This window comes from Apaloderma vittatum, unplaced genomic scaffold, assembly GCF_000703405.1.
Source record: "Apaloderma vittatum isolate BGI_N311 unplaced genomic scaffold, ASM70340v1 scaffold5420, whole genome shotgun sequence".
NCBI classification, from domain to species: domain Eukaryota; kingdom Metazoa; phylum Chordata; class Aves; order Trogoniformes; family Trogonidae; genus Apaloderma; species Apaloderma vittatum.
This window is the reverse complement of record NW_009692776.1, coordinates 19,285-32,447: the sequence shown is the minus strand read 5'-3', so window position 1 is coordinate 32,447 and position 13,163 is coordinate 19,285. Positions and strand designations below refer to the sequence as shown.

The 13,163-nt window shown below is 42.7% G+C and overlaps 1 protein-coding gene across 1 annotated transcript in view; it reads left to right on the top strand.

The window, feature by feature from the left end:
• Window positions 1-12,426, top strand: part of CAB39L (calcium binding protein 39-like) — a 35,627-nt gene extending 23,201 nt beyond the window's left edge. Inside the window, exons 5-8 of the mRNA XM_009867323.1 lie at window positions 2,073-2,132; window positions 3,999-4,064; window positions 4,689-4,832; window positions 11,725-12,426. Of these exons, the coding sequence (XP_009865625.1) occupies window positions 2,073-2,132; window positions 3,999-4,064; window positions 4,689-4,832; window positions 11,725-11,904 (450 nt within the window). The 3' untranslated portion in view covers window positions 11,905-12,426. The remainder of the gene's footprint in view (window positions 1-2,072; window positions 2,133-3,998; window positions 4,065-4,688; window positions 4,833-11,724) is intronic.
• Window positions 12,427-13,163: the final 737 nt, after the last annotated feature.

Sequence of the window (13,163 nt, the reverse complement as noted above, 5' to 3'; positions counted from 1 at the left end):
AATGTCCATAAGAAAAGGTGGTGGTGGAAAGGAGTACAAAGAAAGAGTGTTAGAATAGTTCTGTATTGATATTGTTATCATTAACTAAGTTCTCCTTAAAATCCAGCTAAACACACAAAGCAGTATTGGTTTTAAATGCTTTCAGTCTATAGAGATCATGTTGTAAATACCTTCTAAAAGATGATCTGGTAAAAAATGCTAAAATACATTTGAAAATCAAGGGGCAACCTACAGACTGCATTTTTTTTTAAATTGCCTCTTATTTTAAAGTTCCTGACCTGATACATGGTCAGTTCTGGAAATAAATAAGCCATTCATCTAATCTATTTGTCTGTCACTCTGAACAGCTGGAACAGCAAGAAGTGATGTGGAAGCAACTGAATCATGAAATATGGAGCTGCCTCATTTCTAATACTGTAAAAAATAAAAAAAAAAGTGCTACGATTGCTCACTGGCTGGATTGCTGAACTCATGTTTTCAGTTCTGTTTCCCCCTAGCTAGGTTTGTAGTGTTGCCACTAGGGTGTCTGATTTGGAGCTGAAAGCCTTGCACCAGAGGAGAGCTAATTAAATGTGCATTAAAGTCTGAGGATATATATAGTAGGGAAGTACTGGAATTTTTTATGATCTGGAGATGTATTTCTTAATTAAATTCAGCCAGGTGCACTGCAGAGAGGAAAGAGAACTGCTAAAAATGTGGCAATACAGTCAGCTGTGGAGGGTGCTAGCAGTGACTGGGAAGAATGCAGGTTGAATACTACTGCTCCGTGCTTTGTCATGATTTTCTATGAAAAACTGATTTTGGATTATATTCCATTTGTGCCCCCTGTTGAAAAATATTGCAGTTGCTTCCTAAGTGCCCTGCATAAAACTGCTTGTTTGTTGCACTCAGTCTTTTAATCTGCTATCATTGCAGTCCTTTTTAAATAGAGGAATGTGTTAGAAACATGTACTGGATTTTATAGCACTCTGCTTTTCTCTTATAATTGTTGGTAAAAATAGATTACAGGATTAGTATGTAAAGGATTTGTTTTATTTGTGATGCCTGTAGAGGATGCGTCTGTGCGTCTGCTTCAGCTACTCATCAGTTTCAGTCTCTGACTGTGGGCAAGGAAACCAAAATGATGAAAAAGATAGCAGAAAGTGATTCACTGAAAAAATATTGACTTGAATGGACTTCATCAGGCATTTAGTGTGATCAGTGTTGTGTTTTAAAAGAGGCAATAAGATGAAAATTAAACTGAAATGCCTCAAACTGCCCATTTCATTTCATAGCTATTCGTCCAGTAAAGAGACTTGATTTCTTCTGGAGCTGAACATTTGCATCTCAGTCACTGAGCACCAGCATTTCCATTCTGTGGCAGAGCTTGCTTCAATTTAAATTTGAATTAGTTGGTCTTTTTAGCATGGGAGGCATCCCATCCAGCTGTCTAAAAGGTCTTGCTACTACTTGTGTCAGTTAAGTTCACCTCGGGCAGAAAAAGAGCTGTGGAAGGGATTCATCCCACCTACTTGAGGTCCATCTCTGGGGAGGGAGTTGCTGTGGAGGGAACCTGGATGGCTAGCTTAGGTTGCTGCCTGATTTTTAGTCTTTGAATAAATAAATTAATATATACAGTGGTTGAATTTGAGCCTTCCTTGTTGTGTTCTTGAAGCTGAGCAATAGCAATTGATCCAGCTTAGTGTAATTTCCAGCTGTGGGGTACCTTTGGGGCCATAGCTGATCCCTCCATAACCAATTACTTTATTTTCTTCCTTTCCCTTAGTCCAGTTTATTGTGTGTGCCGTGAACCATGACCAATGTCCATAAGAAAAGGTGGTAGCGGAAAGCAGTACAAAGAAAGAGGGTTAGAATAGTTCTGTATTGATTCTGTTATCATTAACTAAGTTCTTCTTAAAATCCAACTAAATACACAAAGCAGTATTGGTTTTAAATGCTTTCTGTCTATAGAGATCTTGTTGTAAATACCTTCTAAAAGATGATCTGGTAAAAAATGCTAAAATACATTTGAGAATTAAGGGGCAACCAAATGAGCACCCTCTCTCAGGTAGCCTTTCTCTGCTCTCTCCCAGGACCTGTTAACACGACACAAACTGTTGGTAGCAGAATTTCTGGAACAAAATTATGATGTGGTAAGTATAAATGGTAGAAGAATTTATTTTTTTTAAATCTGTTCATGCTTGACTGGGAAAAGCATGCTTTCAATAGCAGAGGGTTTCATACTCTACATAAAATAGTCACACAGGACTGCAAAACTAAACATTGCTTTTACCAAAGCAGAGTCCTTGCGTGGCATTTGAAACACACCTGGGTACACGTGCCAAGGTTTCAGGGGAACTCAGAGTTTAAAAGCAAGTTTTATTCCTCTCTGCGTGCATTTATCTCCTCATAGGTAAATGAAACTGTAAACTTTGAATGTTAATAGATCACGGGGAGAAAAAGATGCACATTTTTCAAAAGTTCTGTGATATTCCAGGATCGATAGGGCTGTATCAATGTTATTTGTAATACTTTGGGACGGAGGAGAAGAGTTACTGGAAGAAGTTTTAGCATTAATGAAAATTACATGTACTTAAATGCAGGCCTGAGGTGTGCGTATTCCTCTTACCACGCTAAAGGCAATTCATGCCTTGATTTGCTGCCATTTTTCACTGATTTTTTTTAGGCTTGGTTTTATACCAAATGTGGGTCAGAAAAATTCCATTGGAATCAACTAAAATTGGACTGATACGGATCATGGAATTAGACTATGGGTTATGTTCTCATGTTACCTGAAATATTCTTTATTTCATTGCCAAAGTGAAAAGGCTGAAGACTATTTCTTTCTTTCTAGAGTTACCAAGAAGGTTAAATAAAGATCAGGCTTATTATTGCTGAGTCACAAATGCAGCTTAACTGGAGCAAAATTGGTGTCTCTGCTAATCATAGAATCATAGAATTGTCAGGATTGGAAGGGACCTTAAAGATCATCTAGTTCCAACCCCCCTGCCATGGGCAGGGACATCCCCCACTAGATCAGGCTGCTCAGAGCCCCATCCAGCCTGGCCTTAAAAACTTCCAGGGATGGGGCTTCCCCCCCCTCTCTGGGCAACCTGTGCCAGTGTCTCACCACCCTCACGGTGAAGAACTTCTTCCTAACGTCCAATCTGAACCGATCCATCTCTAGCTTAAACCATTCCCTCTAGTCCTATCACTACCCAACATCCTAAAAAGTCCCTCACCAGCTTTCTTGTAGGCCCCCTTGAGTTACTTTTAATACTGAAGCACTGCACTGGAACTGTGCCCCTTCTGCCTTTATTTAACATTTTAAAATTTTCAGTATAAATTGTGGATGTGAGCATTTTTTTTAGATGATACTTGGATACAGTGCTGGCGAGTTTTTTGCTTGTTTAGTACATGCAGTAGCCTTCTCTCTCAGTCTTCTCGACCATAAGATTCCCTTGGCCCAATTCTGCAACAGCCAGCACCTGCCTGGCTCCTAGGGACCCTCACCAGGCAAACGGCTTTAACGAGTGAGGGTGCTGAAGGCAGATGAGGGGGCATCTCGCGAAAGAAGCTTCTGCACATGCCAGTATGGGATGCACCCTCACCAGTTTTGGCGTGTAGTATCAAATCACACAGTGAGTCGTGACCAGGAGACGAATGAGTGGACATTGACGTGCTGGACCCACGTGTCCTGGCACCAAATCCACTCTCCTGTAAGAGAGAGCTGTACGGACACTGGCTTACTTCTCTCCGAGTTGGCTCACACCAGCTCCTGTTCCATCCAGTCCATATGTGGTATCCCTGTCTGCAGTATTTGGAAGAGGAGTGTTTCTGGGCATGAATTCACTGCATGATAACCATCCAAGAAAAAAAAGGCCATGAGAGCTGGGCCTGGCATTGAAGTGACGTGTTAGATAGCTGCAGAGCCTCTGCTGCTCCTCTGGGGTGGGAAGGACCGGGAGGTGGAAGAGTGAATAGGAATCTGGTGCATTTGTGTTTTCTTCTTTCTCTAGATCTTTGAGGATTATGAAAAACTCCTTCATTCTGAGAATTATGTGACGAAGAGACAATCTTTGAAGGTAAAGTCAAGTCTCTCAGCACTCTCCTAAATTTGAACTCCACGTTATGCAGGGTATCGAGATGCATGTATGGCAACAGAGCAGCCACGTACTTTCTAACAAAAAAGAAAAAAGTCCTTAGTGTGCTTTTCTTACAATGCACAAGAGCTCGCTGCGTTTTTTCTTTCCTGGATTTCCGGTGAAGCGTTGGGCTATTTCTATGGAACAAGTACAATCATTTTTCCTCTGACCTCAAATCGAAACATGAACTTGAGAGGAACAGGAATGTCTCTGTTTGCCTGGTGCTGCGTGCTGCTAGAGCACCACGTCTGACCTGACCTGCAGATGGGAGCACATAGGTGTGCTAGTGTAACACCTGAATGAAGTGAAGGTGTCCTAGCTGGCTCACACCAGCTCCTGTTACACCCAGCCCCCATGTGGATCCCTCTCTGCAGTGTTTAGAAGATAAGCATTACTGGGCATTAAGTAAGTCACTGCATGATCAAATCTATCTACTTTTTTTTTTTAAAGGTACTGACATTGAGACTTCTTAGACAGGCATTAAAATCGGTTGCTGCTTTCTTTGCATTCAAAGATAATGGGAACTGAAAAAAAATGTGGTGGTTTTTTTACTTGTGTCTATAGCTTCTGGGTGAATTGATTCTGGACCGACACAACTTTGCCATCATGACAAAGTACATCAGCAAACCAGAAAATTTGAAGCTGATGATGAACTTGCTGCGAGACAAAAGCCCCAACATTCAGTTTGAAGCATTCCATGTGTTCAAGGTGAGCTATCATGAGCTGAAGAGGTGACACATTTTCTCTTCTCCTCATAAAAGTGTCTTTCCAGCTGGGCAAGAGAAAGCTCGGAAAACTAAGGCAGAGGCTGGGGATTATAGCCACTTCCAGCATTTGAGAATGTCTTAACTGGAAGCTTGTCTATCACTCAGCTTCTGATTTCTGTCTGCCTTCCTTCAGGTGAGACCTAAAGCATAATCATTTTGGTTTGGGCTGAGGGTAGTCAGTCAAGTAGCGATGAGGTGGATGCTACAGGTAACAAAATACACATCTTCTAGGTATGGTACCTTCCCTCAACTCTTAGGAAATTTTACTGTGTGACTCTGGACATAAAGGCTAAAAAAAAAAATGTCTTAAAACTCTACATTAAGACTAAAATCAGATGATGCTGTCACTGTGCATCAGTGTGAACACACTTGCTTTTAAAGGTATTAAAAAGATTTGGTAAAACTGGGTATGAAATGAGTTCAGTCCTTCTGTCCTTTTGGAGAGGTCATTAATGCAGTCTTAAAGAATTACCATACCCAGCCAGTGTCCCTTTTTTCGTGATGATTAATGTTAATAAGTTATTAAGTTTACCATTTTCCTAACAAAAAATTCTCCGTTCTGTAGTAGAGAGTGAGTTGGACTGTTATTATGCAAAACTACCTTTAATTTGAAATTAAAACATTAATTTCAAGCTATAGACTTGTTACTGATTTTCCGAAGAGGAATGTTGAGCCGTGAAGAATAACCTTCCCCAAAATGGTTAAGAAAGATCACATGGTTAATGTGATGAAAATGGTTAAGTAAGACCACACTAAAAGGTATGCTGTTGGAAAAAGGTTACACAGATTCAGGGTGATTTGTTGAGTTTTGTACTTCTGCCATTTCTGATTTGGAAAAAAGCTTTCAGACCTGCAGTGAGAAAGCTTAGAGGATGTGCAGCTTCTCCAAAAAGCTTTTTTTTTTTTTTTAAAAAAAAAAAAGCTTCAAGGAGTATTAAAAAAAAAAAAAGATAAAAAAACCTTTTCTGAAATAAGCAGCTTGGTAAGCTGTTCCCTTGCTGACTCCTCCATAGCTGAACCACTGTGAGGAACTTCTCCGCCTTATCAGGAGGTATGTGGCTCCAAGATAAGCGAGCAGTCAGGCTCCAAACACAGACCGTTTGAGATGCCTGTGAAGGGATCAGAGGATTGGCTCTCTTAGCACTCTGTGAATAAATGCCAGATTTTTATGTGTGAAACACATGAGTTGCTCTTCCTGAATTAATGATAGACATGGCCCAGGCCATGGCCACAGCTGATTTCACTTATTTTAATGGGCATTTGAAAAGATTTGGAATAACTTGAAAGGTTTCCAATGTGCAACCATGTCACGCATCTCTGTTGCTCCCATTCTGCCTTCCCATTCCTCCCTTCCTTTCCTTTTCCAGTAGCTTGCGTCCCATTTCCATTTAGAGTGGAGATACTGGAGGCTCAGCCTCGCTTGACTGCTTGCAATTGTTACCACATGGACATAACGGAGAGGCCTTGGAGTGCCCAGCCAAACAAATAGTCCGTGGTGGTGCCGTGGTGTCTCTTCAGGGCAAAGGGAACGTGGGATGTTGTTGGTTTGTTTTTTCCCACTGGTGCCTGTTAGCACCATTTAAGCGGTGCTGTGGCGTTCCTCACGCTATCTCACGTGTATAAAGCTCATGGAGGGGAAATTGGAGACTGGGAGCAGAGCCTGATCAGCTGGAAATTGCTCATTTATAACCACAAGCAGCACATGAGAGTAACCAGAAGTCCTCACTGAGGATCTGGGTTAGCTGGAGGTAGAAGCATTCAGCTTCTCCCCAGTGGGGAGGATAGTTGCAGGGTGTGTTATAGAAAATTGTATTGTGAATTAGCTCCGTGGAGCAGGTCAGAGGAGATTGTTTTCCTCTGATTTCTTGTCTTAAATTGAATTCTAACTTCATGAGAACTACTAAAGGAAATCGTTAAATATTTAAGAGAATAGGAAAAAATGCTATTGGATGCTTGTGCCCTGTTCTGCAGTGCCCCTGCTTCCCGTTACTGCATTAGTGTCCCTCATCTCGGTTCTCTTGTCAGCTGGGATAATTCCATGCGAATGTAACTGGAAGAGGAATCTTGTCCTCAGCTTTTAATCTCATAAATTTTAAACTGTGCCTGCCTTTTTAAATTGTGCTTGCAAAATACCTGTGCAGTCCTGGCTGAAATTACAGTAGACTAACCAGAGCAATTTGAAATCAAAGGTTCTGCTGAGAAGTAGATACTTGCTGTTCTGTCTAAGCTGCCAAAAGATTTAGGTTTAAATTACCCGATATAGATGTTTCATGAGTTAGATGCAGTTGAAATGAAAAAGTGCTTGTTTTGTAAGCATCCAGATTTCAACACTCCCATGCCCCAGCTGACCCAAAAAAAGACATATGACTCTCAACTCCTGGAGGCAGTTTCTAGCTACTGAAGATCCAAAACTGTAAGACAGAGATGAAATTGATGAGCACCTCTAGTGCAAAACTATTTTGCAGGAACAAAACTATTTTGCAGGCTGAAAACGCTGGTACTGCTGCAAGCTCTGAGAACATTTCACTTATCCAAGACTGTTTGGGTGGGAAGTTGAAGACAAACAGAGCACCCGCTTGCAGTACCTCCTTCCATCCCCCATTGAGAAGAGGCTTGATCTTCCTTCTAGCTCCAGCTCCTTCTCTTCCTCTTGCCTGAGCAAAATGGAGCTTCTGCCCTGTGGCACCATCCTAAAGGCCTGTGGCGGCTTTATGAAGCTGGATGTCCCAGACAGTGTGTGCATGAGGATTAGCTCATATTTAATCATCAGGAAAACTAACATACCTCAGCCCTTTCCTCCTCCGCGTTAAATAATCCAGCAGGGTCGCCTAGAGTTACAGGCGTTGAGAGTCATCGATACTTCTCTGCATTGATTTGAGTGGAGAGGTCTCAGTCTTGAGCGTGCACATGTTGAGGACCAAATATTGGAAAGATTTATCCAGCTCCTGTGATGGATTTGTGACAGTTATTAGTGGAGCTTGCTTTGAGTTTGCCTGTGGGGAAGACCAAATCTTTCAGATGTACATGAACATGGCACAGGTATTCCTTTGACTTTATGCATTTACAAATAAAGGCTAATAACAAGCTCTCTTGGCTTTCACGTAAACAGATTATTTTGAGGAAAACACCCTGTAATGGTGAGTTGGGATTATGCAACTTTCTTAAGCAGACATTTAGGAAGATATATTTTACTGTTTAAATCTAAAAATAGAATGAGTACACTGTGTTTTGTGACCTTAGTTTCATTTTTCCATTCTCTTTTGCGCATGTTACAGAGCTACCTCCTGCAGCTTGCTCTGCAAATGGTCTCACATAATTGGACTGTACTGACAGTTTCCTCTTGGTATGAAGCTGAAACCAAACTTGTGGGAATGTGTCCTCTCTGGTTTTCAACTGAAGAGTTTAAAGGACAAGAAGCATTATACGAATTATAGCACTTTGTGAGCAACATGAACCATAAGGCACTTCTGCGTGCAGTCTCCTGATGCACTAAGGTTGTGTGTGACCCCAGAGCAAGAGTTAAAATATAAAATACCCAATCCAGGGTATCCAACCCCTGGTAATCAGTTTTGCTCTGCTGTAGTCCTGGAGGGCCTGATTATTAATTGTAAGGCCAGATTCTCTAGGCAAGTGATTTTTGGCGTTTGTTTGAAGAAATACAGTGTATGAGTTTTAATGGAGAAGAGAGCAACAGTTCCACTTTTTGAAGCTTCAGAGTTGATTTTCATTCCAGGCCTTTTGCAAATATTCACTAAATGGAACTGTGCTGAAACAGTTATTTTTAGAGTTGGAATTTTAATATGAGTGCTCTCTTTATTTTGAGTCTCCGTCTCTTTCATCTATCTGAATTAAGTGCTCTAGAACATGCAACCTTTCATAATAAAACTACAGGTGAAATTAAATTCTCTGTGAAGTGTTTTAGCTTCAGTTAAACTTCATTTTAGCAGAAATGTTCTCATTAGCATTAATAATGATTTCTATTTTCAGGATTTGCCTCCTCCTCTGTGACAATACAGAGTTCTGAATGAGAAGGGCTGTTTTAAAAGTAAAGTCTCATGGTGTCCTAATCCTGGGCTTTTGTGAAGCTGATTAGTTGGTACTGGCAGAATTGATTTTGTTTGCTTAGCCAAAGTACTGAATAGCATTACAGGAATTTTCTGGTCCTTTAACATTCTCTCTTTACAAGTCCCTGTTGATACTGAGCAAGACTGGCAGTCAAGATGATCTTTGTTTGAATGTTCAGTTTGACAGTTTTGCAAGGGGAAGATTATAAATAAACGAGCAGGAAGATAAACAGGATGTGATGTCTTCTATTAAACCAAGTTCTTCAATTATTTGCTATGGTAATACCAGTTGTAGGACCAATACAAAATGCTGGTATTTACTAGGTTTACCACTAAAACCTTCCAGATAGCTTTACAAGAAGAATGATTTATAGTTCTTTATTTTAAGAGTCAGCCTTCATCTATCTTTGTAAGGAGGCTTAATATTCATTGAAGGAAGATGTTCATCATTTCAATGTCAGGCCTTCTTCAATGGATCCTATTTACAGTGTAATCAGATAATTTCTGGAAATGTGGGCCCTGCCTGTGTACTTGATGGATTTCTTCTCCTGGTCACAAAGCAGGATCTGACCTCCAAAATTAAAAAACCTCTAATGAAGATCTGTAGTAGTTACTTTCCTCATCCTTGCTGGTAGGCTTAGGTGTGTTTTTTCTCAAAGGAAGCTTGTCCAGGTGACTGGGAGCTTATCGCAGCCCAAATCCTGGAAGTATCCAGCCTCCATCAGCGTGGTGACCTCCTGTAGGTCAGCACATGGGGAGCTGCGTCGTGGGGCTGCTTGAGCTGAGAGCACAAACTGCCGCAATCTCAGCCAGAGCCAAACGTTCATAACCACAGGATTTCAAGATTTGCGTTCCCTAGATAAGGCACAGACTGGAATGCTGTAAAGTAGGTTCAGTAGTGATTTACATCCTCAAACTCTTTATTTCCCAGTGTAAGGGGAACCGATGCATCAATAGCAACGTATCAAAGTTGTTTGCAGGGGATTGTCGAAGGGGATACTGCTTGCAGATGCTGCAGGCAGCGACAGAACAATCAGTTACTGACAGCCCATCTAGTGTGGTGAGAGCTGTGCACCGACTGTCCAAGCCACTGGTAGGTGTGTCCCAAGGTGTTGCACTTTGAGTACATGGAGCGTCGCGTGGGAAAGCTGTTATTTTAGAGTAGCTGCTCTGAAGGGCAGGGATTAGGGCTCTTAGGGCATCAGGATGCCAGGGGCTAAGAGCAGATGTTTTGTCTCACTTCTATGGAATAAAAAATGTATCTCGCTGTCTGGGCAGAAGTGTTTAGAGTGACACTGTCAGTGTATGCCGAGCCCCACTACTTCCACACGTTCCCCACATGTGGCATTTTCCACACGACTTGTGTAACACCTCCTAACTGAGATGTACGAAACCTAACGATGGGTTCAGTCTGAATCCTGTCCCAGGCTTTACCAGATGTTGTTTCTGGGGGCAAGGGGCTGTAGCACAGCCCCCCAAAGACGGTGCATGTGTGTTCTTCATCATGGAACGTGGCAGCTCCCTGCGCAGCTGGATGTGACCCAGGTTTTCAGTCTCAGTGGAGAAAAGGGAACCTGCAGTCTTCTGCAGGTCTGGAGCCAGCAGCCCCGGGGCCGGGCGAGTGATGGTGCCGCCTGCGCTCGGCCGGACAACATGCCATTCTGTACCGTCAGCAGATGTTTGTTTTCATTGTGGTTTGAACAGGCTTGGAGGGAAACTGGACGTTTTCCAGCCTTGTCCATCTTTAATTTCTTCTTGTCGAGTAGAGAATAACTCGAGTTATTTATGTCGTTGCACAAGCATTCGAGCAGTGTTTTGTTGACCAGCCATGGCAACCTCGGTGCAAGCCAGATGTGGGAGGTCCTCCTGGGCTGGCCGGGAGTGGGCTGCGCTGGGTGTCTTCCCACCCACGGCCCCCTCTGACTGATGGCCGCAGAGCCCACATCTCCGCAGCATCCTGAGGTCCCTGGGAAGGACTCATCACTGCTGGCCTTCACCCACTGGCCTTAAGTTTCCTGTTGTCAGCTGGAGCACAAGGCAGAGAAAATGTTAAAGAAACAGTGTCGTGGTGTAGGAACTCATATTCAGAGCTTTAGGCAGCTTTAGGCATTACAGTGGAGGAAATCAGAACACTGCTAGGTTTCTCCTTATCCTAGGTTTATCCAGGTGAGTATCTGTGTCTCGTGTCACCTCCTGGCATTGCCACCCTCCTCTGCTCGGCGAGGTTGGCAACAGCGGTGCTTCTGCTCCAGCTGCTGGAAATTTCCACGCTCCCATGAATGGATTAGGCAGAGGGAAGTGGAGCCTCTGACATATTTGTCCAAACCAAAACAAAGCTGGCAAGTCTAATTTTAGGCCTGGTTTAGTATGGAAATGATATCAATACTGACACAAAGCTTTTCCGTTCTCCTGATAATTAATTTCTGTGTGTTTAAGTCTCACATGTGGAAGAGGCTGAGAATTGATAGCTTGCTTTCAACAGCTGCGTTTACAATTAAATGCTTTTCTCAACAAGGAGCAAAATGAAAGGGAAGTGATACCACACACAGGCACAGCTTTGCGTCGGTTTGCTGTTGAACCAGCATGTTTGTAACTCCTCTCTCTGTGCCTTGGGACAAGGTGTGTAGCAGCAGAGTATCTGCCTGCCAGGCTTCAGCTGACTTGATAGAAAATATTTTACGGCAATATTGTGACTGATGTTCCTCTCTCTCTCTCTCTCTCTCTCTCTCTGTGTGTCTCGCTGTGCTCCTGGGTTTGTTTGCATGTTAGGTTTTTGTGGCCAGTCCAAACAAAACACAGCCTATTGTGGAGATCCTGTTGAAAAACCAACCTAAGCTAATTGAGTTTCTGAGCAATTTCCAGAAAGAGAGGACGGATGATGAACAATTCACTGACGAGAAGAACTACCTGATTAAGCAAATCCGAGACTTGAAAAAGCCAACGGCATGAAGAACTCCTCTCGTTTTCCACTGTAGGCATTAATCTCATTTGTGTCCCTTAAACACCACAATAGTGCTTGAGAAGGCACAGCAAGTGCCTGGTTTTTATTTTGTCTTTGTTCCTAGATGTCAAGAGTATAGGGATTTTACATGAAAACTAAAACAAAACAGAAATCTAGAATAATATATTATTTTTAATCAAGACTATAATTATTTATGTCAGTTTAGAATCTCTCTGTAATAGAATCTGGTTTGACGGATTTTTGGTTTTGCTCAAGGAGAATGAACCTCTCTGCTTAACTTAATCAGCAGACTCAAGCTGTTGGTGAGTGCACAGAATAGGTCTCTTCTGAGGACTATAACATTGTTCCTTTGCACCTGTAATTGTGACTTTGTTGTAGTGCTGCACACACACAAGACTGTGAAAGAGTATGTTCGTCTCTGGAGTTAGCTGCACTTATAGATCATTCTTTAGTTGAAACAGTGGGAGATGAAAAAGCAGTAAAGGTCACATTTTTGCTTTTTTTGGTGTGTGCATTTTTTCATATTTAAGTTTTTTATTCCCCTAGCTCAGAGGTTTCCTGTTCAGTGCTAGGGAATGGGTAAAGACATCAGCCAGATGAGCTGTTTCTGCCTGGCTCCCATTCTCCTGTGAAGGATCTGCCTTGTGCAGGGCACGGGCAGTTCCCACCACCTCTCAAGCAGACTGGTGAGGAGCAGCCCCAGGTACACGATGCCCACGTACGCTCCCCCCAAGGGAAGGTGGCCAGAGTAACCCCCACCTTTCCCCATTCTTCATTGCTAATAAAGTGATCCTGCACCTACTAAAATCATCAGGAAGCCTGTCCCCTGTTTCAGTGGGAGTAATTTTAAGTGGTGGCCAGAGCCACGTGGCTAAATCATGCCAAGCGCTGAGCCCCAGCACCAGTGTGAGAGAAGGATCCTCAGCATCTTCCCATCCAGAATTCAAATCCCAGCTGTGCAAGGTGAGTTCAGCGAGGGGATCCTGGAACAGCCTCAGCCTGAACTGAGAGGTGGGCTGGGGTCCCTGAGTCTGCAGGTGCTCTCAAAGCTGACAGCATTTACTGGGTACCCAAATCAAGCGTGGGAGGCCGTTGAGCAGCCCGGGCACCAAAGGCTAATCGGAGTCTGGCGTTTGCTGTCCGTGTTCACCCCGATGTGAATTCAGGTTCTGCGTTGAAGTTGTAAGAAGGGGAAATCATTGCACTGTTCGTGTTGTAAGTTTAATAAGCTCTGTAGTCCAAGCAG